The sequence below is a fragment of the Colias croceus genome, chromosome 12 (assembly GCF_905220415.1).
Source record: "Colias croceus chromosome 12, ilColCroc2.1".
Lineage (NCBI taxonomy): Eukaryota > Metazoa > Arthropoda > Insecta > Lepidoptera > Pieridae > Colias > Colias croceus.
Genome location: NC_059548.1, coordinates 2940526 through 2963605, shown reverse-complemented (window position 1 = coordinate 2963605; position 23080 = coordinate 2940526). Strand labels below are relative to the sequence as shown.

The following is a 23080-nucleotide window of genomic DNA, read 5'->3' as shown; positions in this document are numbered from 1 at the left end:
AGGTTATCTAGTACTTACTTATAATTTCACATTAATAGTATTTTTTCAATTATGTATTGCCTGCTAATTAAACTTTCTAATGATAGAATTAGATTAATTCTTTATTTCCTTTAGTTATTTTTGAGTCATTGTAGTATAGCTGTTTCAGAACTGAATTTTACAGAGTTAACGTTAGAAGTTATTGAATGTGTGATAATTTTATATATATCATTCAGATTAGTTCTGAAATCGCTACAAGAGTAATAAAATTAATGTCAGAAAGTCACTATTATTCGAAACAATAATTTTTTTTTTTAATAAAAATTTTAATAAAAAAAAAAATATGTAGTATATATTTTTTTATTTAAACTTTACAAAAGCTAGTGACTTACTGACAATCATTTAAACAATTTCCATCTATGGTCAGCTTCAATGCTTTCCTTTATATTTTGCACTACTGTCACATTAACATTGCCTCGCATCATGTTAACAGCCCATAGTGTCATCTACAAGCGAGTCCGCCCCTAAACCACCACCACGCCCTGCTGTCGCGGTAGGTCTACTTTAGCACTTTATGCATGCGCCTTTCTTTTGCTCCTTACTTTTCAAACGCGATTTATAGAAATGGGTTTTATTTTGTTTAGTGGATAATTTTTTTATGAGGGTTATCGGGATATTTCGGATGTTTTTAATTGATTATGTCAAGAATTAACGATTATATCAATCTCCAACACTGGCCTTATAATGTAATGATCCTTTTCTCAAATTAGTGCACAATAATTAAATAGATTTTGATTTATAGAAACTTGTTTTGTGTGAATAAAGATATCTTCCACATATAACATTTATATGAATTTATTTTTTTCAATAGAAAACCGGTAAATGGAACGCGATGCACGTGCGCATCGCCTGGGAGATCTACAACCACCAGCAGAAGGAGAAGAGCGGCGCGGGCGGCGCGCCGGCGCTCGACAAGGAGAAGTTGCGCGCCTTCCCCGCGCCCGCGCCCCCGCCGCCCGCCTTCCGCTCGCCCTACGACCTGCCCGCGCCCTACCTGCACCACGCGCCGCTGCCGCTCGTGCGCCACCCCGCGCACGCGGCGCACCCCGCGCACCCCGCGCACCCCTCGCACCCCGCCCACCCCGCGCACCCCGCGCACCCCGCGCGCGCCTACGCGCCGCTCGGCGAGCGCGACCTCGGCGTGTCGCCCTTCGCGCGCTACGGCGCCGGCGCCTTCCCCGCGCCCGGCCCTTACGGGCCGCTGCCCTACGGCCGCGAGCTGCTCTCGTCGCCGCTGCACGGCGTGCACCACGCGCCGCTCGTGCACGACGCGTGGCGCACGCGGCCGGCGGTGTCCGCCGCGGCCGAGGTGCGGCGCGAGCACGAGGAGCGCGAGCGCGCGCGCCGCGAGCGGGAGGAGCGGGAGCGGCGCGAGCGGGACGAGCGCGAGCGGCGCAAGGCGCGCGAGCGGGAGCGGGAGCGGGAGCGCGACCTGGAGCGCGCGCGCACGCGCTCGCCGCTGCGCAACGGCGCGCCCGACAAGGAGGACCGCAAGCCGCCCGCGCTGCCCGCGTACCCGCCGCCGCACTGGGACCCGTACCGGCCGTTCGACCTGCAGCACATGCGGTTCGCGCCGCTGGTGGAGGCGGCCATCCGCGCGGAGGAGGACCGCGCCAAGATGCTGAGCGCGTACGCGCACCACCAGCAGCTGAAGGCGGGCCCGCTGCTGCACCGCGCGGCGCACGGGCTGGCGCCGCCGCTGGCCCCGCTGGCGCCGCTGGCCGCGCCGCTGGCCCCGCCGCTGGCCCCGCTGGCGCCGCTCGACCTGCTCAAGAAGGAGGAGCCGCGATGATAGCGGCCCCTCGCCGCCGACGTGTACATAGCGTAGCGCGAACGAGAGTATGATTCGACGTATCGTTTGGTATTATCGGTTTAGAGAATTATTTATTGTAACGTCGCTTTAACGTCGCGCCGGCGTCCCTAGTGTATATACGAGGGGCGGAGGTCCGGCCCGCGAGTGCAATATAGGACGAGATCTCGGACGCCGGCCGCACACTACTGCTTGTTTATTTACATGAGAATATCTAACGAGTTGTTATTGTGTCACCATCATTAGTTAATTATACATCGCTGGTTATGTGAAGATAGATAGGATTAACGGAATCGCTATCGATATAATTATACATATTTATATATACTTATAAATAAAATGTAAATATTAGATTGTAAATTAGTAATTAAAATATAGAATCGGTTTATTTAACGTCATACAAAGGAAAAAAATCCCATAAATTATTATTGTATCGGGAGTTTAATTTATACTTCCGTTAAAAATCTCAAAATGGATTTTCAATTGTACCAGTGGAGGTTTATTTATTTATTTATGATGTACTCGTTTCTTCCGAGATTGTTAACGATCCACACTGCGACTTCTGTTGTACGAACAGTTGATTCTTTAAATGCATTTAAAATATGTGATATTATTGTATTGTGGAATGCGTTTTGTCTGACTTCAGAGTAGTGTCTGTTTGCAGTTAGATAATGATATTACATTTATATTCAAATTCGTGTTACCTTCTTCCTTAAATTATTTTCTAGTAGATTTCTGTGGACAATATCAAGCTAACGATGCTTCCGTTAAATGTTTTTATTGAACTCGACATGTGCCATTTTTGTGAATGTTGTCAGACAAAATTATAATAAAAAAAACCTGTTTTAGGGCACATTTTGATAATTATGTTCTCATTATTTCATTAAGAATAAATCAGAAATGTATTATAGTTTATACAAAATCATTCTGTATACTAAAAAGTAAATGAAAGCTTGGTGCGATTCAGAAAATACCATTAAAACTTTTGATTTTTATACCAATCTGAGTTTTTGTACTTTCCTATTCTAGTCAAAAATATCCTAGACATTGTATGTTGTATTGTACATATTTTTTGTAAACTGTATATATTTTAAGTATTACAATAAACATATCGTCTCAGATACATTTGACTTAAAAAAACCTTGACACTATTTTTCAACGCATAATCCTATATGAATAATCATCTGTTTATAAACCAAGTTACACGCAACCTTAATTATGCGTGGATGGATGCGCTCCTGAATTTGTATTTTTTTTTATTTACTTGCAAATAAATTTAAAAAAATATAGTCACGCATGTTTAAACACAATGTTCATATGTGTTTATTTATCCTATACACTAAGAATAGTAAAAAAATAAACATCTTTGCCAAATTTCATTCTAATCCAATCAGTCGCGAGTAATTTTGGTATTTATATCACAGAAGTAACTCCATTGCAGTATTGAATTATAATGACGTCATAAGTGACACACATAAATAAAATGTTCATAGTTCAGTTACACTACACTAGCGCAATAATGAATTTACTTATTTTACTGTAGAATCGAAGCGCCATCTTGAAAGATCCGTATTTTAAGCTACATGTGAAAGTCTGTTATGTACAGTAATAAAATTATAAATTTAGTTTTATCACTACATAGTATAAAACAAAGTCGCTATCTCTGTCCCTATGTCCCTTTGTATGCTTAAATCTTTAAAACTACGCAACGGATTTTGATGCGGTTTTTTTATTAGATAGTGATTCAAGAGGAAGGTTTTAGTATATAATTTATTAGGTTTCAGACAAAGCGGGCGGTAAGCTAGTTAGTAATAAATTTGTCATTATTACAGAATCATGTTTAGGAGTGAGAGAAAATGCTACAAAAACCTAAACTTATATAGTTACCTACCTAAATAATTCATATTACCGTATAAATACCTCAATAAAAAGCTGAAGAGTGTTTCTTTGAACGCTCTGATCTCAGGAACTACAGGTCCGATTTGAAAAATTATTTCGGTGTTAGATAGCCCATTTATCGAGGAAGGTTTTAGACTAGTTATATATTATCATCACGGTGAAACCGCGGGGCACAGCTAGTAAATTAAATATGGAGTACAGATATTACAACTCGAATTCCGCCAGCAGCTTCGCCTGCGTTTTCTAAGAACTACCGCATAGTTCCCGTTCCTTTGGGATTTCCGGGATAAAAATTAGTCGGTTCAGTAGTATTTGCGTGAAAGAGTAGCAAACATCCATCCATCCATTCTCACAAACTTAGTAGGATCTAGGTTAAATTAGTAGTATCGTGTTTATACTATTAGAAGGATAGTTGCGCAGCGAGCATCGCAAGAGTGCTGGAGGCAGCGAAAAGTGTGAGAGGATTATTCTGTGTATTTTTTATCCCATAGCCCGAACAGAGACTACAAATGTACAGTGTGGAAATTTTCGATGGGCCCTGCCCCCCTAGCCAAGTGGCTTTCTGTTAGCGTAGCGTTCAATGTAAGCTTAAACGTATCTACAAATTACGTCAATCTCATACATTCGTAGTCTATTCTATTGAACGCTACGCTAACAGAAAGCCGCTTGGCTAGGGGGCTGGTGGGAAAGTACTTAAAATACTGAAGATAGCGAATTTTGCTGAAAGGAAACATTCCTTTATTTCTTTATTATTTTTTAAAAGAAATAGAACTGCATTTAAAGATTTTTGAAAATTACCCTCTGAACGCTCTGATCTCAGGAACTACTGGTCCGATTTGAAAAATTATTTCGGTGTTAGATAGCCCATGTATCGAGGAAGGTTATAGGCTATATATATTATCATCACGTTTGTTTGGTTTGGTTTGTTCTTTAATAAGATATTATGGCACACACAGAACACCATAAGCATAGCATTAAGCACTCTAACCAAGGCCACCGATACATCAAACCTACGGCAGTCCCAAGATAAAGTAATAGGTACCTACCTACATATTTTCTGTTTGTATTTTGTAAAAATAGATTTATACTATTCTATTCCGTTTTTTTATTTAATAATAATAATAATATGGAAATACGTACTTAATAGTAGGTAATAAACATTCTCCAAAATGCGAGACATAATATTATTAAAGAAATAAAAATTCAAGAAGAAGGTAGGTACTTAATACCTATACTATACACCACAATAAATTATAGTTGACAAAAAAGTTATATTTATCGAAAGTTAGCGCTCTCTGTTGTTGAATAGCCGAATTTTTTCGAATTTTCTGAGTAAAGAGAAACAAAACAGAGCATATTTCTAGGGATTTTATACTAAAATAAACCGTAAAATGGTGATAGGGTACATATTGAAATGCTGATTTTTTTACCTGAGTCAGTTTTACTCAAATTAAACTGTCCAATAAAAGGCATAGTTTACTTGTAGTTGTACTGTTTAGTTATCGGTTTATATGTATTGGTTTGGCGACAGTGGTTTTCATACCAAATTATAGCACTTCGTTTTTTTTCTGTTCTGTGATGGTACATGACAGCGCTACATGGGAATTGGGAGCTTACATTTTACGCAATCATTAAGCTATTTAATTTATTTGAAAAATGATTTTCCATTATACTTCTCGTAAACTGTTTTTCAATAGTTTCTGATTACCAGTGGGCACTCGTAGACCGTAGTGTATGTAGTTTCCATTAATGATTCAAGTTTTTATAAACGAGTTAGTGTTAAAAAAACACAAGACAGATTAATTGGAATTCAGGATATTTGGATAACTTAATAAAAGAAGTATATTTATTTTAAATATCACTTTAATATTCTATAAGTCATTTTATATTAAAATACTTGTAATTGATATTTGATCTATGTGAAATAAAAAACCAAAATACTCTCTTGCTATATTTTTTTATTACACTTATTTAATGATTTACTAATTCATCAAAATGATTTTAAGGTGATATAAAATAAAAGATGTTTCTACTATGATTATATTTACTGTAACAATAAATTACACTGATGTCAGAGTAGAGCTTTTCAAGTTTACTTTCTGTACCAAATCTGAATAGTTTTCATTCTTTTAACTTTCTTTTGTAATTGGAGAACACCATAGAGCAGAGCTTCGGCGGTTGGCGGGCAGCCTGGCACATAGATATCTACTGGCACAATGCGATCACAACCCCTGTAAAATAACAAGGAATTAATAAGAAAAACTAAACTAAGCTGGCAAGATATTTTTACTTTGCAAATAGGGACATGGCAGCACATCACTTGTGTTCTATTAATTAATCTATACTAATATTATAAAGCTGAAGAGTTTGTTTGTTTGAACGCACTAATCTCGGGAACTACTGGTCCGATTTAAAAATATATTTCGGTGTTAGTTAGCTCATTTATCGAGGAAGGCTATAGTCTATATATCATCACGCTATGACTAACAGGAGTGGAGCCACGGGGGTGAAACCACGCGAAGCAGCTAGTCATATATAAAAGCTAGATTATTAAATAACAAATTTAAAGCAAAAGAGATGATTTTGAAACACGCCCCGAGGATTTTTTTTTTCCATTGTTAAAATTATTTCAAATTGAAAAAGATCATCTTACGCCTTGTGGACTGTACATTGTACATGTACATGTATAGTACAGTCATGAACAGCAAACATTAAAAAAATAATGTCCAATGTCCATATTTGAGCATTTTAAGATTGATCAATTTATTAGTAAATACACCATATCGAAATATTCAAAATGTATTGAAAAGCCTCTTTGGCTTATTTGTTCATTTAAATCGATTACTTACCTCACAACAGAGTAAGAGTAATGATAGTATCCACCACCGTTAGCACAGCTCCCCATAGAAATCACCCATCTCGGGTCCGGCATTTGATCGTAAACCTTCCTTAGAGCTGGAGCCATTTTGTTTGTTAAAGTACCAGCTACAATCATCACGTCAGACTGCCGAGGTGATGCTCTGAATACTACACCATATCTAGAATGAATTATTGTTTGGATTTGTATTGATTGTTACAATTTTAATACAAGTGAAACCTACATTATAACAAAGACTGTAGTAAAATATAGGTAAAGCTCAATTTTGAAGAGTTATGGGTAACAATGGCATACCATCCAATCCCATAGGATTAATATTAAATTTATATGGTTTTATATTATGAAATTCTGGGATTAAAAATGTTATTAAAAATAGATTAATTTCATCACGGTCGCGGCTTTACAGCGCCCTACATATTTCAAAATGTAAATGTATGTATTGGTGAGAATTCAACTCATACATTTTAATTGTATGGGTAAGATTAACTTTAATTACAACAATCAATTTTGGATTGTTTGATTTTCATACTAAATTCGCAAATAAAATTAAGTGCGACATATGCTAACATTTAGTTACCTGTCCATGTCATAGCGAGGAGCGGCGATGTGCATCATCTCTACGGCGCAACAAGCCAGACCAAAAGTCATGGGCCACATTGATCCCTTCCTACCCCAATTCAGTAAGTCGTCCAACCTAGCGACAGCATACTCTGCCATGTTCGATGTTTTTTGAAAAGGCGAATACGGTCTCATCTCTGATGGGTCTGGAGCCGGCAAATGGGTTTGGCGTACTTGATCTACAATTGGTGTAAAGGCTCCTTTCTTTAAAACGGATAAAACCGTAGATGGAGCCGAAGCCCCTATTGCTTTGAGCGCCTGCATTGCACCTGCAAAAACACGTAATTTAGAGCTAGAAATAATTAAGTTTTATATGAAATTTCACAAGTGGTGTATCTTACTTATATTTATTTAATTTTGATAAAACCTACACCAGCTAAGTGGTGTTCCAATTAAGCTTAAAAATAAAATACAAATATTTTACGTAACTACGCGCATTTGCAAATCAATTCATTCGATGCGATATGTTGACTTTGAAGTTTGACAATTGACATAACATGACATTCAAAGTGTTTTTTTATTAAACAAAATCAGCTGCGACAACTTAGAGATAGAGCTGGAATCACGATCGAGTTGATTCGTAAAACACATTCTATCATAACCATAGCAAGCAGCAATATTCAGAATATTTTTTTTTTTAAGTAGATACCTATCATGCATATTTTGAAGCTAATAATGTTATCCACCCTTTAAAATAAATCAAGCGCCACTGCCAGATGATACTAGAGACTACAATTTAGAAGTTCATTATTAATAAGATATCGAATGTAGATTTCGATCTAGTGGAAATAAAGATTAATGGATCATTTATTTTCGTGGCACCGGCAAATAGTTACGTTTTCATGATATATGTACGATATTGAAAAGAAAAAGTTATTTATTGACATTTGGCATTGACGTTGACTTATTTGATCAAATTGACATTTGACAATTTGAATGTCCCGGCTCCCCGTGTCCGTGTAGAATTTGAATTCGTACCTGTATCCCTTTTAAATAGTTACTATACTCTTTGCCTGTATCGAACGAACGAAATGTAGAAACAACAAAATACAAATTACAAAAAAAAATATTAGATTTATATAAAACATACATTACCTAATTGAACCTAGGGAACTTACACCAGTTTGCACAGCATCTGTAAAATAATAATGAATGGACCACAAAAGGTAAACACGAAGATGTACTATTGAAAAAGTTAATTTTAATAATATATTTGTAAAATGTTCTCATTGATATAATTTTCAGAGTAAGAAGTGGTTCAAACCATTATTCGAATTTGACGAAACTGAGCCACCGAAAAAGATTAAAAAGAGTACAAGTAAAATAGTTGAACCTATAAACAACAATGAGGATGATGTGAGTAACATTTTATGTGTAGTGTTATAACTACTTTTATTTAAAACGTTATTTACGTTTAATGTAAAAATTCCAGATATGTGCACGAAAGAACAACAATCATATAATTCATAATGTAACTAGTAAAAATTGGATGAAGAATTTCGATCCAGATAAAGTCGAGGATTTAGCAGTGCATAGTAAAAAAGTTCAAGAGGTAGAAGAATGGTTGAAATGTTCTTGTTTGAACAGTAGCAGTAATATGTTACTAATCTCTGGGCCAGTGGGATGTGGAAAAACAGCAACAATACACACCTTAGCAGCTAAACATAATATAAAAGTTACAGAGTGGATTACACCAGTTGATATAGAATTCCCTTCAGAATATGGTATTGATCTATATTTATAAATTTATATGTTTATTATGTTAGTATCTATAGAAAATACAATAGTTTGGAAAATCCAAAAGTGCACGCCTCATAATCTCATCCTTTACAATAAAATTGATTATTTATAAAGAGTACACTATAAATATAAAAAAGAAATAAAATAAAACAGTTGGAAAAGTAAAGAAAGCGGTACCGTAATAATTGAGCTATTTTTCTTGTGGCCCCACCTAGATGTGAAACTGCGCAGGTTTAAGGGACTGACTACCAACTTATTTTTTTAAGCCTTGGCTTATAGTATAAAGAATCGAGTTTATAATGGTGAATTTTGAGTACACTATAAATATAAAAAAAAAATAAAATAAAATAAAGAATATAATATATAGATATACTAAAATTATGGAGAACAGTCGATATTTTTTTTTTGTTTATTTAATAACAATTAAACCACATCGAATCAGACCCTGAAAAATGAAAGGGTTCTATTCCTGAGCATACTCAAGCGTAAGAGAAAAAAAAAAGACTCGATTAGTAAAGTATTTCGGTCGCTATCGTGTTAACAAGAAAATCCTCCGCACATACAGACACACGGACGTCCAAGACAGAACTTTTTTAAACTGTTTTTTAACTAGTTTAAATAACAAAAATGACATCAAAAATATCATGTATGTTAAAAATAGTGTTTTTTCTTAATATGTGTGTGTATGTATTATTTTACAAGTGCAATGTATGATACATAAAGACATTTTAAGTTTGAAAAATCAGATGTTTTGTGCGAAGTGACAGTAGTACCCACCTCAACGCTTCGCTTATGAGGCGTGCAATATGTTGCCTACTTATTTTCCAAACCCATGTTTAAGAGTAAAACAATAAATTTAATTATCTGAAAAATAAAATTATCTTACATTTCTACTAATTACAGGAGACTATCAATTTAAAGAATCTCAATCAAAAAGATTCCTTGATTTTATTATAAATGCTGCCAATTTCACATCTCTTCTGGATAACAATAGCAGTAAAGTAGTGCTTGTGGAAGATTTTCCCAATACATTTTTAAGGACACCAGCAGAGTTTACAGATATTTTACAGTAAGTTTTAAGATTCTTCAGTGTAATTTACTGTAGGCACTACAGTCATTTATAAGTGGTACTGTATTTCAAATAATATTTATGTGAAATAGTATTCATGATTATATGTTATACTTATTGTGACTGCAAAGCTTTTAATCTTAAAAATTTGCTCATTATTTTTATATGAGATCATAATATTGTAATTTAAATAAACTATATTTTATTCACTTTTAATATTATATGCTTTGTTCTGTTTCAGCCAATATAAGCAAAGAGCGAAATCCCCCATTGTTTTCATTTGCTCAGAGTCACATTCGGATAACAAAAATATAGCATTGAATCTCTTTACTCCAACATTAAAAGAGCAGTTCAATATAACACATATAGCGTAAGTATAAACTCCATAATAAGTATTCTAACTGCCTCTAGAATAACTATGGTTTTTAACATGCTAAAAAATGAATCCTTTTTTTAATTTCCAGGTTCAATGCTGTATCAGTAACAGGTTTAAAGGCAGCATTAAAACGTGCTGTTGACATTATTAGTAAGAAATACTTATCAATGTACAACATACCAAGTGCCAGTGTTGTGGATTCAGTTGTCAATTCTTCGGGAGGCGATGTTCGATCTGCTATATTAAATTTACACTTTGCGTCACTAAAAGGTATGTTTTATACATTTAAGTAATTTATATTGTCATTTTCTTGAAAAAATATTAAATTAATTAACATAAAAATCTTCTGTATAGAAGTGGCAGCAATAAAAAATGACACTTTTTGTGGTTTTAGTATTCAACAAAAAAAAATTCAGTACAGTATTTGCAAGAAATATAATTCCTATTTCAGGATCAACAATGAACTTAGAAACTAGTATTATTCTTGAAAAAGAAGTTAAAAGTAAAACAACCAAAAAGAAAAAGAATGCTTCTAGTAAATTTATGTCTTTGGGAAAGGATCAAACTGTGAGCATATTGCATGGAGTTGGCAGAGTACTTAATCCTAAAGGTAATTTTTATATCAATATTTTAATTTCTACATATTATATTTGAACTTAATTTCTTCATTTCAATTAGTAATGTAATACCCGTTCTGTGACTAGTGAACATAATATAAGTTTTATTTCATGTACATATTTTTGAATGTCCTCTGAACCTTGGAACATAGTCATATAATTTAATTATTATTATTGGAAATTAAGACATCAAAACAAAATACATTTTTAAGCTATTGCATAGCTTCTATCGCGGCCCTTGAGCGCGGGGACCGAATCGAGAAATTCCGTAACGAAAAAACCTCACGCTCCCCACTCCGACGGGCTCGGAGGTGTGGCTTGAAGGCATGCTATGCAATAGCTTTACCGCGGCAGTCCCCGAGTGCCACACGTCTTTTTTAACTTCTTTTCTTTTATTTACAGTTATAGTATCAGAAGACGGCAAAAAGAATTTGACTCACTCCCCCAAAGATATAATTGAACAATTTCTTAGTCATCCCAGTTCGTTCATATCATTTTTGGAAGAAAACTATTTACCTCACTTCTCTTGTCCAAATGATGTTGACAAAGCAGCCTCCGCTCTTAGTGATAGTGACTACATGCTGTCTGAGTGGAATGTGAGTTATATTTTTATGGAAAAAACGATTTCGTAAATGTTGTTATACTAATATCATCTACTGCATTTTTGAAGTGAAACTAAATTATCAGGGTTGGAAAAAAATTTAGTGTAACAATTTTTGTTACGCGTGACATTTTTCCGTAACGCGCCATCTTTTTTCTTATCCCTACCACGCGTGATTCGACGTATTTCTGTAAAGTTGCATATAGTAAATTATTTTTTGGAAAAAAAGGACATAAAGAAGTTTCACTTCTTACGTGTGTACACTAGTACACACACACATTTTTTTTATTATAATTTTCCCATTTTAACTTAAATAAATCAGAAGGAATTATTTCATCTTGTGATATCTTACAGGAGAAACTGTGCCAGGAGTATGGTTTATATACAGCTGTAGCTGGTCTAATGTTAGCTAATAAATCACCAGTCTCTGCCTGGAATCCTGTGCGAGGCCCTAAAAATATGAAAGTTCAATATCCGTACGTATATCTGTTGTATTTGTTTTAATATCATCAATTGTGAAAGGCAGACTAAATGTGATAAGACACAATGATGATTATATATTTATATAATACTAGCTTTCCACCCGCGGCATCGCCCGCGCAGTCAAAGAAAAACCCGCATAGTTCCCGTTCCCGTGGGATTTCCGGGATAAAACCTATCCTATGTCCTTTCTCGGGTATCAAAATATCTCTATACCAAATTTCTTGCAAATTGGTTTAGTAGTTAAGGCGTGATTGAGTAACAGACAGACAGACAGACAGAGTTACTTTCGCATTTATAATACACACACCGGCACAAGTAGCGGAACAGAAACCAATACGCGAGAACATCGTCTGGGATTTGAACGAATGGCAGCAGGTTCTCTTTACTGATGAGTGCAGAGTTCTTTTAAAACAGATCAATGGGAGACAGCGAATATGGAGACACAGAGGAGAACGCCAAATATAGTCTAATTTTGAACACACAGTGGCTTATGGTGGCGGCTCGATAATGGTTTGGGGAGGGATATGTTTGAGAGCTCGCACGGAGTTATTGATAGTCACAGGAGGGACCATGACAGCAGATAGATACATCAGCGACATTTAAGAAGAACATGTTGTACCATTTATTGGTGACTACTTTATTCTAATGCAAGATAATGCTCGTGCTCATAGTGCACAATCGGTAGAGGCATATCTGAGCCACGTAGGTATACCGGTGATGCAGTAGCCAGCAAATTCCCCCGATATGAATCCGATAAAGCATGTCTGGGAAGGGTTGAATCCAGAATGCCACCCCCCAACAATCTGAATGAACTTGGAAACAAATTACTTGAGAAGTGGGAGCGGTTGCCTCAAGAAATCATCGATAACATAATCTGTAGCAAGCCCAGACGAATGGAAACCGTAATCAGAGCAAGAGGGGGAAAAACTTGTTATTAATTTTGCTTTAATTTTATTGTCAAATCATTTAATGCTTACTTTTTTTTATTTTTTTGTGATGTTTCATAATCATCCAAAAATTTCACTTATTTCAAATTTCTTAATTTTTCAATAAAAAATAACGAAGACTTTTCAAAGTCGTTGTTAAAAGATGTTAATCAACTTGTTATTTTGTATCTAATTACATTTTCGTCAAATATATGCGTTATTATCTCATAGTCTCACTTTTTTTTTTGTTCCGCTAATTGTGCCGGCGTGTATATTAGTATGGATTTCTGTCTCTTCAGAGAATCTTCAAATTCAAAAAATATTGATCACAAATAAAGACTAGACATGTATATTTTCAGGACATTAAAAGAATTACCACAACTGGACAGTGATTATTTGTACAAAGGCAAAGTGTTGGTTTCCGATTACCTTACCTATTGCAAGATAATTGGGAACAATAATTAGTTTTAAGAAAAATGTACTGTGATTTTGAAAATTTATTAATAAAATTTAAACTTCTACTTATTGTTTTATTTAACTTCTTAACATAAACCTTTATTTGGATTTGGGACCAGGATCATGGGATCTGGGGAGAAAAGTAAAAAAGTAATTAAAGTTGACCGTTTATTAACAAAGTCTTAGTCCATTCATTACAATTACCATTTATGACATTACAAAAGCACTTTGCACTATTGTCAATTTATTATTTATATCTAGTTCATTTTCACCAAACACTCACGCAGTCAGTTTCCGTTTTGCAAGCTTTTTTTTAGGAAAAGACAATCTTTAAATACAGTTTTTTCTCTAATTATATTAACAATTCATACTTACCTGGCCACTGTTGTAAAAGCATGAACTTTTACATATACTCACCACTGAGGAGACTGGAATGTGTGCTCTGTATTATATTGTGAGGTGTAAAATAACAACTTTTCAATATTTGTATTGTATGCATAAAATAAAACTAAGCAGGTAGATATAAGGATTAGGTGCTATTTCCCCCTAAAACTAGGAAAACTTTTTCAAAACAAACAATCAAATAATAAACTCTAACTGCTACCACACACGTAACACAACACTTAAGAACTTAACTAAACCATTCTCAAAAAACATGTATGGTCAACGTCGTACCGCGTACTTGCTACCGGATATATTGAATGGGTTGGATATTAAACTAAGAAATAGTATTACTGAAACAAATATCAAACGTAAACTCAAGCAATATTATATAGCCCAATTGTAGTTATGTATATTAAAGTTATAAAATGTGTCTTCATATTATGTAAACATTATTTAGTCTTTACTTATAAAAATTGTTAATCAGTTAAACCGAAATTGTCATTATATAAATACGAACATCACTATAAACCTCAGTGGTTTTTTAAGTCACAACTGTACACTTATATTTGTAAACATTATTGTTTTTGATAATAAAAAAAAAAAAAAAAAAAAAAAAAAATACTGGTGAATTCTTTAGTTGAGTAATTGACTGTCAATTTCGTGAATAATTAAGGGTTGATCATGTATCAGCACATCAGTTGGTAAGTATATTGTTTCATGATTGCAATAGTATCTGTCCTTTGAAGAATATTTCCCCAATACCCTGCATAACGTTCATACCTCCCCTATATAATTGCGCGAGTCTAGTCTCCCCTACACACAATATTCACTTGGTTCTGAGTAAGTTTGTGTGGTGGTATTATTTATGTGTGAGTGAGTGGTATGTAGACTTTTCTGGTATGTGTCCATGTATGTATGCAAGTGTACGTGTCCGTAAGTGAGTTGATGTGAGTGGTGTGTGTATGTGTACGTGTCCGTGTGTGAGTCGATGTGCGTGTGTGTGTATGTGTACGTGGCCGTGTGTGAGTCGATGTGAGTGGTGTGTGTATGTGTACGTGTCGATGTGTGTATGTGTAGGTCTGTATGTGTGTGGGAGTGTGAGTCGATGTGAGTGGTGTGTGTATGTGTACGTGTCGATGTGTGTATGTGTAGGTCTGTATGTGTGTGGGAGTGTGAGTCGATGTGAGTGGTGTGTGTATGTGTACGTGTCGATGTGTGTATGTGTAGGTCTGTATGTGTGTGGGAGTGTGAGTCGATGTGAGTGGTGTGTGTATGTGTACGTGTCGATGTGTGTATGTGTAGGTCTGTATGTGTGTGGGAGTGTGAGTCGATGTGAGTGGTGTGTGTATGTGTACGTGGCCGTGTGTGAGTCGATGTGTGTGGTGTGTGTGTCTATGTATGTGGTGTGTGCGGGTGGTGCGTGTCTACCGTGAGGAGGAGGAGGAGGACCTGGAGCGGCGGCGGCGCGGCGCGGCGCGGGGCGAGCGCGAGCGCGTGCGGCGCCGGCGCGGCGGCGAGCGGCGGCGCGGCGGCGAGCGGCGCCGGTACCTTACACACACATTACTATGATAAGCATTATAGAAATAGAATGTGTTTTATTTGCACCAGTTACAAAAATATAAGGCTGGTTACAGAGCTACCGACCATGAGTGCGTACGTCAGTCGCGCTTGTCATATGTATGGAAATTCATAAAACCGTTCATAGCTAGACCGACCACTAGTCATACAATTGTTGATGCGCATCGTCAGGACCGACGGTACGCATTGACGGTCGGTCAAGCTCTGCAACCAGTCTAAATCTTAATAATCTAACACGGAACAGGAAAATAAATATTCATAAAATATAGCAATAGTGGCAAAAAGGACTCCCCGTCAGCAAAGCAGCAATCATTAATTAAAATGTATTGCTGCACTGAATTTCAGCAGAGACCACGTGACTGTACAGATGCAATGATTCAGTACTAAATTATGATCATGGTATGATGATATTATTATCATGGTAGTATGGACAAGTTATTTGATGTTTTAGGTAATAAGAAAATTTATTCTAAAAATGAAAATATATTCTAATAATTATTAAATGCTTATTATAAGATCTAAGATACCATTACAAATTAAATAAAAAGGAAAGTATAAAAATAAATTTAGTTAGCAAGTTCCAATTTTGTATCCACAAACGTCAAGACTCTCTCAATTCAAATAGATACACAGTCCAAACTCTATCTATAATTATTCCGAACTTGTAGGTGTATTGCCGAGCAGGCTCTTATAATATAAAGTTACTACTTCTAAACAAAATATGGAAACCTATTATCAAACATTTAGTTTCCTACTACTACATAACATTAACTATACATTAGGATGTATAGTTACAAACTTATACAAACTTTCGCCTTTATAATAGTAGTAGGCTACTATTATAAAGGCGAAAGTTTGTATGGATGTTTGTTACTCTTCCACGTAAAAACTACTGAACCGATTACAATGAAATTTAGCACACATATAGAGGGTAACTTGGATTAACACATAGGATAGGTTTTATCCCGGAAATCCCACGGGAACGGGAACTATACGGGATTTTATTTAAAAACGCGGGCGAAGCCGCGGGCGGAAAGCTAGTAAGATAGTATGTCTCACCTAGGCGGCGAGTGGCGTCGCATGGGCACGTGTCGCGGCGGCGGCGGGCGCGGCGAGAGCCGGCGCGGCCGCGACGGGACCAGCACCGGCGCCGCCGTGATCTCCTGCCCGTCGATCTGCCCTGCGGACCACAATTATATCCATTTATATACTAGCTGTCCCTCGCAGTTTCACCCGCGAACGATACCTCGTGCAAAATCTAGTATTTCTATAGGTCGTGTTATTTTGATGTTGTACCTATATTCTTAAAAAATTCTTACTAGTATTTAAAATAATGAATTGATTGCGAGCCACTAGTGTACTTGAATTAATGTTTTTTGCAAGCATTTTCAATTTTGATCTATTAGAATATTGTCTCCTAGTAAATTGTAAATTTCTTTATAGTACCTACATAATAAACTTTTAATAGTCATTTGACTTAAAAAGCAAGGAAGCACTCTCATTCACATTGTGGGCTTGATAATAAATGTTGTTATACTTAAAATATATGATTTAATCTTGTTTACCTCCATCCATATGCTTCATGGCATTTTCTGCTTCATCCGGATTGCTGAATTCCACATACGCATATCCTCTTCCATTTTGAGGATGTAGTCTATCCATAGGAAACTCTACAGTTTTCACGGTGCCATATGTTGAGAATATCTCTTGTATGTGTTCACGGTTGACGTTTAGTGTCAAACGACCAATGTGGATGCGTGTGGGACGCGGGGGCGGCGAACGTTCGCGTTTCTTGCGAGCTGGTGATCTGAAAATGTTTAATTTTATAAATACTCAAGTTTTGCTGTGTATTTGTGAATTTTATAATCATCTTAATAACTACACTTTATCACACCTGACTACATTCTAGAAGCTATAGACTAATTAAAATTAACCTAAATACATTATTTCAAAGTAAAAGGCTCAGTTACGACATGAAGAATAGATTATAATTGGAATGTGCACTGTGGCTAATAGATAGTTATTTATATGAGAAACCAAAATAATGTCTAAAATAATTAAAAGAAAGTTGTAAAGTGTTAAACAATGTTTTGAAGTTAAGTAATAGCTAAGTTTTAAAATTTTTATAACTTTAATTCATAAAATCAGAGCAATTATAAAATAAATAACCTTTCATGTTTATCTCTGGCTTTAGATTTGTCTGCTGATGATGGTGTTGTGACTTTCTTTTTGTCTGCGGGCGATTTGTCTCTTGCTTTATCTCTATTGGGTTCACGTTTGTCTTTTGCTGGACTTTTGCGAGGCGATACTCTAAAATTAAAATTAGTTCATGATAGATGGTTTAATGATGGTATATATTTTTAAGAATAATCCCATTTACAGGGTTTCAATTCAATCAAGAATGATATTTTAAAACAAAAGCTTGCTTCATGAGAACATAAGAATGATTCACACTGCACTGTGCCGAGGCCGAGCTGTGCCAGAGCCAGAAAACAAATGAAACAATATACATCAACATTTCAATTATGGGCCAAAAATGAATTTTCAAAATCAGTTCAGTAGAACAAGAGTTACCAAGAAATTACCTGTTTGTACCTCACAAAGCTCTTTATATTATTATTGAAGATGTCTTGTTGTTATTATTACAGGAGCTTATGACATGAGAAACAAGTTACTGTGTGCCTAGTGCGAGTTTTCATCGAGTACGAAACGTTACTATCGCGTTCGCGTCACAGCCGAATTAGTATGGGAAATCGAACAGCGCCCATAGCGGACGTATGGGGAAGCTTTGATTCCCCATACAAATTTCGCTGTGACGCAGACGCGATAGTAACGTTTCGTACTCGATGAAAACTCGCACTAGGCACACTGAATAAGCATAATCTTACTTCTTCTTTGGCCTGGATCTATCATTAGTACTGCTACTGCTGCTGGACGAACTGGAGCTGGACGACGAGCGAGATGAGCTCTCCGAACTGCTGGACGAAGACTGCGACGACGACCTGGACGAACTACTGTCCGAGGAACTGGGAATTTAAAGGAATTAGCAAAATCTTAGTCAATACACAGAGTTTTACATGTTGAAACATCTGTCAAATTAAATCTTTCACGACAATATTTTAAATATATTGTATACTAGCTTTCCGCCCGCGGCTTCACTCGCGTTTTCAAAGAAAAACCCGTTCCCGTAGGATTTCCGGGATAAAACCTATCCTATGTCCTTTCTCGGGTATCAAAATATCTCTATACCAAATTTCATGCAAATTGGTTCAGTAGTTAAGGCGTGATTGAGTAACAGACAGACAGAGTTACTTTCGCATTTATAATATTAGTATGGATTTTGTAAACAATTTATATTTATACGAAGCGCTGCTCTAATACAAGCCTATCCTACATTCAACCTATTGGTTTAGGTTGTTGAGGATGGAAACATAGTTCACTTTTACATTGTAGGCGTTAGTTACCAACATAACCTAGAGCTCCTGACAATTTAAAAACAAATTATAATTTATGTAACCACCTGCCACTACTATCACTACTACTGGAACCAGATTCCTTCTTCTTCTTTTCCTTAGGTTTCTTTTTATCCTTATCCTTATCCGAAATAACTGAGGGAGACTTATTTCGCGCCCTGCAAGGGAATATAAAATCACTTAGTAATCCTTAAACAAAAAAGTTCTGTACGTATTATACATAAAGTGGCATTTCTTACATTTTTTTACTAAAACTGACAATATGTTCAAGTAAAATTAATAAACACGCATCCGGCTTCGCATTTACAATTTACATCAAAAATTATCCGCCATGTCGATTTACGATTATTGTCGAAATTACACAGATAACGCATAAATACAGATAAATGTTAGAGTGCGTTTCACGAAAAAGTTCCCCTGCCGTTATGTTGGCATACCTGACTGTCAAAAACGAAAATATTTTTTTTATCAAAAATGACAGAGCAAATATTCTCCTTTCTAGGCAGCCGACCCCGTAAGATACGGGATAAGGCTAGGAAGAAAGGAGAATATTTTCTCTGTCATTTTTGATTAAAAAAAAATATTTTCGTTTTTGACAGTCAGGTATGCCAACATAACGGCAGGGGAACTCTTTCGTGAAACACACTCTAATAGAGCAATCGAATACATGGACTGCCACAGACTACGTAGAACTATCACAGACACAGAGATTAAATTACAAGTGATTTTATTTTAAATTCAATAATTTATCCCACATAAAATTATTAGCATTATATGGTTCGGGATCGCGAAGATTTGTCAAAAAATTGTCAAACGTGCAATATTCTACACACAGATTCTATAACATAATATTATTATTCATATGAAATGCTGTATGAAACAGTAATAAAAGCAAGAATAAAAGTAACAAATTTGGGATAGTGTAGTACCCCCTTCAGTCGCCCCTAGTTAATAATTGAAGTTTAATAATAATTGAAGTTATTTTATTTATCATCAACGTATTATGTAGGTAGTTAATTTAAATACTAAATAAAGACATGACCATGATTCTACAGTTAACAGTACATGCATGTACCCACCATGTACAGTACATGTACAGGTAACAAAATATAATTGTTTCTTGAAACCTTTAAGAAGTTCTATCAGGATTAAACACTGCACAAAGCTTATAACTTAATTACAATAATTTAAGAGACACAAACCTTCGCTTAGTCACCCGCGTTCAAGACACAGCCTTCCACAATCGAGGTAATCACTCTTTTAATAGTGACCCCTTGAGTGCTATAGCTATTACCGACACGCTGTGTGACACGACCATTACATTATCGCCGCCGGGAGCTTTCCTACCTCCGTGGTCCGCACTCGTCTATGACCTTTTTGTAAACAAGGACTTTTTATTTTCCTGTAAAATTATTGGCCATAAAATTTAAAATATCTTACTAAGTACATACAATATAAAACTTTGATAAAACTATTTGTTATGCAACGTGGGATTTTCCCTAACCACACAGACACCTGAAACAGATCTCATACCTATTGAATTTGAACTGAAACGTTATATAGTGTACTATAACAAAAAAATGTGATTGCGGAAACAATACGTTTCTGCATCATTAAATAACTCAGCCCCCGGAATCACAGACACAATAGAAAATCTATTGTGTCGTGGTCAGATCGGGCCGCTCGAGGCTCAATGGGTTAACTGTAACTACCTATTGAGTGTATCTTCTTAATTCTTAGTACTATCTGATAATCTGATAATTATGCAATCCATACTAATATTATAAATGCGAAAGTAACTCTGTCTATCTGTCTGTTACTCAATCACGCCTAAACTACTGAACCAATTTACATGAAATTTGGTATGGAGATATTTTGATACCCGAGAACGGACATAGGCTACCTTTTATTGCGAAATATGTACCACGGGCGAAGCCGGGGCGGACCACTAGTAAATAATAAAGAACTGTGTAAATTGATTTGGTATAAAAATTATCAGTAGAGTGATATACAGTGACTACTAAAATTTTTTCAATTGAATTAAGGTAGGATTAAAGTAAATATTATTGGATATTTAAAGTCAATTTCTGGCAACTGTAATCCTTATCCAGTAAATAGCATGTAAATTAAATGTGATTTACAGGAAACAGTTTGTGTAACTCAAGTCAAGCAAGGACGAGTCGCTAGTTAAACATCGAACTAACATCGAACGTAGATTCTTACTTGCTTACACCCACTCTAGTTGATCTTCCATAGATAATCCATTGAGATAATATTACTACGTATGGAGGAGACACCACGAACAAAATCTGTGCGCCATGAGCGTGCAGTTACGCCATATGGCGGATGTTGAGCGGAACATAAGTGATGTAGGCGGTGTCGTCTGCATATGTATATCTCAATGAGATAATCTTGTTTTGTTATTCTTGCTGGGCCCCTTTCGAAACTAGTGACGGCTCAAAAATAAGGGTATGAAATAAATGTCGTACCTATTTGAGATTGAGAACATTTAGATATGCTAGTAAAAGATAAATAATATTATGTTCGAGCCTATGTATGCTAGCTTTTGCAGAAAACTAGTAAATAAAGTATACAAATTGACAATTATTAGTAATTGTAGGTACCAGTAGTGAGAAGGTAGGTATACTAATAGATATCGATAATAGGAAGGAGATAAATTTTTATTCATAGGTACCTACTGGGCTACAATGATAATTATTCATATTAAAATTTTGTTACATTCACGTTATCTATACATATTTTTGACTGAAAATTGTTGGACGTTTTAGTTTAAAAATATTTCATATTTTTCCACTAAGAAATAATTTCCATATGAATATTATTTACTTTTGTTTGGTCACACAATTCGGAAGGCCGTAAATCAAATAGTTTTTACGATGAAAAGGGAAGCTATTCGAAGGACAAACTTGGATATTGCTTACTGAAGGCTGCCTTTTATTCTTACGCGACCGGCGACCTTCCAAATTGCATCCGCTTGAATAGATTATTGCTGTAATAATATAAGCAATGGGAATGAATAAAATATATAATAGCAAATTAATGGTTATAGGTACGATTGAAAACATTATGATGAATTTTTTAATATTACAAATTACAATCCTCCCTCTTTCAAAATTCTTCTAAAAATACCAGAAAAAATGTAACTTAAGCAATTCACACTATGGTTCAGAATGCAGATTTTAATTTTAGTCGATTGAAAATCCACGAAGTTGTAAATACTACATGATATTATGGTGTTCATACACGGAAAGAAAAACAGATACCTACGCTAAGAATGAAAGCAACCATCGTTATAACATCGACGAAAAAAAAGGCTTCTGTAATATTTCAAGACTGTTTAAATACATCAAACAGCAATGTGTGAAATTCAGCTATAAATCGATTAACTAGAAAAAACGTTCATAGACTATCTCAAAGAGGAACTAAATACGTTCCCTAAATACGATGAAAGATTATTTATTCTAGGCATGTTCTAGGCAATTTTTAAAATACAATATATTTTAGATATTATTTAAAAAAATTATAAGTACGGATGCGGCATCATGAAGTGTTTATTGTACACTGAGTGTATTAAAACAATATTCCCTGATAAAGCTCATATAGCATTAAGCTTTATATTGGGGCAATTCGATGGTTTGTTATTAAATGCGTCAGTTGCCTTTAATGATAATAATGAGCTAGATAGGAATTATTCTTTTGACGTACAAATGTAATAAAAATAATATTTTTTTGCTAATCATTGTTAATTTTTATATCTTTCGGGGAAATTAGATTTCTCAGAAATAAACTATGCACTAATTTTTCATGCAACGGTAGGTACCCACAAAGCCTAAAGAATAACAAATTTTTGTATTTGATTTTATTCATTTTCATTCGAAACAAATCTTATAATTTCATCACAAAAGCTTATTCTGAACTTTTAAAACCCCAAAATACAAATTATAAGTAGACCCCTCATCTTTGACCATTTCGAAGTAAAGCTTATGAAAAATATTCAATCCTAAAAGTAATTATCAACACCCACTGCACCGTTTTTATTGTTTATATATTTATATAACCTGTCGCGTCCCTTATAAAGCTTGATTCGCGCGTTTCGCACCATACAACCTTAT

General features: G+C 35.6%; 4 protein-coding genes across 10 annotated transcripts in view; 2 read left to right on the top strand and 2 right to left on the bottom strand.

The window, feature by feature from the left end:
- The window catches only part of LOC123695994 (proline-rich protein 36-like), a 62683-nt gene extending 59833 nt beyond the window's left edge, over positions 1-2850 (top strand). For all 6 annotated transcript variants that reach the window (XM_045641969.1, XM_045641967.1, XM_045641966.1 and 3 more), the window contains 2 exons: positions 473-532; positions 851-2850. In XM_045641969.1, the coding sequence (XP_045497925.1) occupies positions 473-532; positions 851-1831 (1041 nt within the window). In that variant the 3' untranslated portion in view covers positions 1832-2850. The remainder of the gene's footprint in view (positions 1-472; positions 533-850) is intronic.
- A 2836-nt stretch (positions 2851-5686) lies between these two features.
- LOC123696460 (NADH-quinone oxidoreductase subunit B 2-like) lies at positions 5687-7745 on the bottom strand. Of its 2 annotated transcripts, none has more exons than XM_045642627.1 (4): positions 7586-7745; positions 7204-7513; positions 6598-6786; positions 5687-5979 (listed from the first exon to the last, which is right to left on the bottom strand). In XM_045642627.1, the coding sequence occupies exons 2-4, from the start codon at positions 7506-7508 to the stop codon at positions 5841-5843; spliced, it is 633 nt and encodes a 210-aa protein (XP_045498583.1). In that variant the 5' UTR covers positions 7509-7513; positions 7586-7745; the 3' UTR covers positions 5687-5840. The 2 variants fall into 2 exon arrangements, with proteins under 2 accessions (XP_045498583.1, XP_045498584.1); XM_045642628.1 differs by having other exon boundaries at positions 7616-7713.
- A 529-nt stretch (positions 7746-8274) lies between these two features.
- Positions 8275-13575, top strand: LOC123696386 (cell cycle checkpoint protein RAD17). Its single transcript, XM_045642521.1, has 10 exons — positions 8275-8410; positions 8490-8600; positions 8677-8968; positions 9888-10053; positions 10295-10423; positions 10518-10699; positions 10881-11039; positions 11449-11642; positions 12002-12123; positions 13416-13575. Exons 1-10 carry the CDS (start codon positions 8393-8395, stop codon positions 13519-13521), a joined length of 1479 nt encoding a protein of 492 aa, XP_045498477.1. The 5' UTR covers positions 8275-8392; the 3' UTR covers positions 13522-13575.
- A 1707-nt stretch (positions 13576-15282) lies between these two features.
- Positions 15283-19265, bottom strand: LOC123696211 (RNA-binding protein with serine-rich domain 1-B-like). Its single transcript, XM_045642272.1, has 7 exons — positions 19187-19265; positions 18995-19105; positions 18363-18500; positions 17644-17784; positions 17040-17281; positions 16534-16654; positions 15283-15444 (listed from the first exon to the last, which is right to left on the bottom strand). Coding segments are annotated over exons 1-7 (879 nt in total). The 5' UTR covers positions 19189-19265; the 3' UTR covers positions 15283-15320.
- Between the last annotated feature and the right edge of the window lie 3815 nt (positions 19266-23080).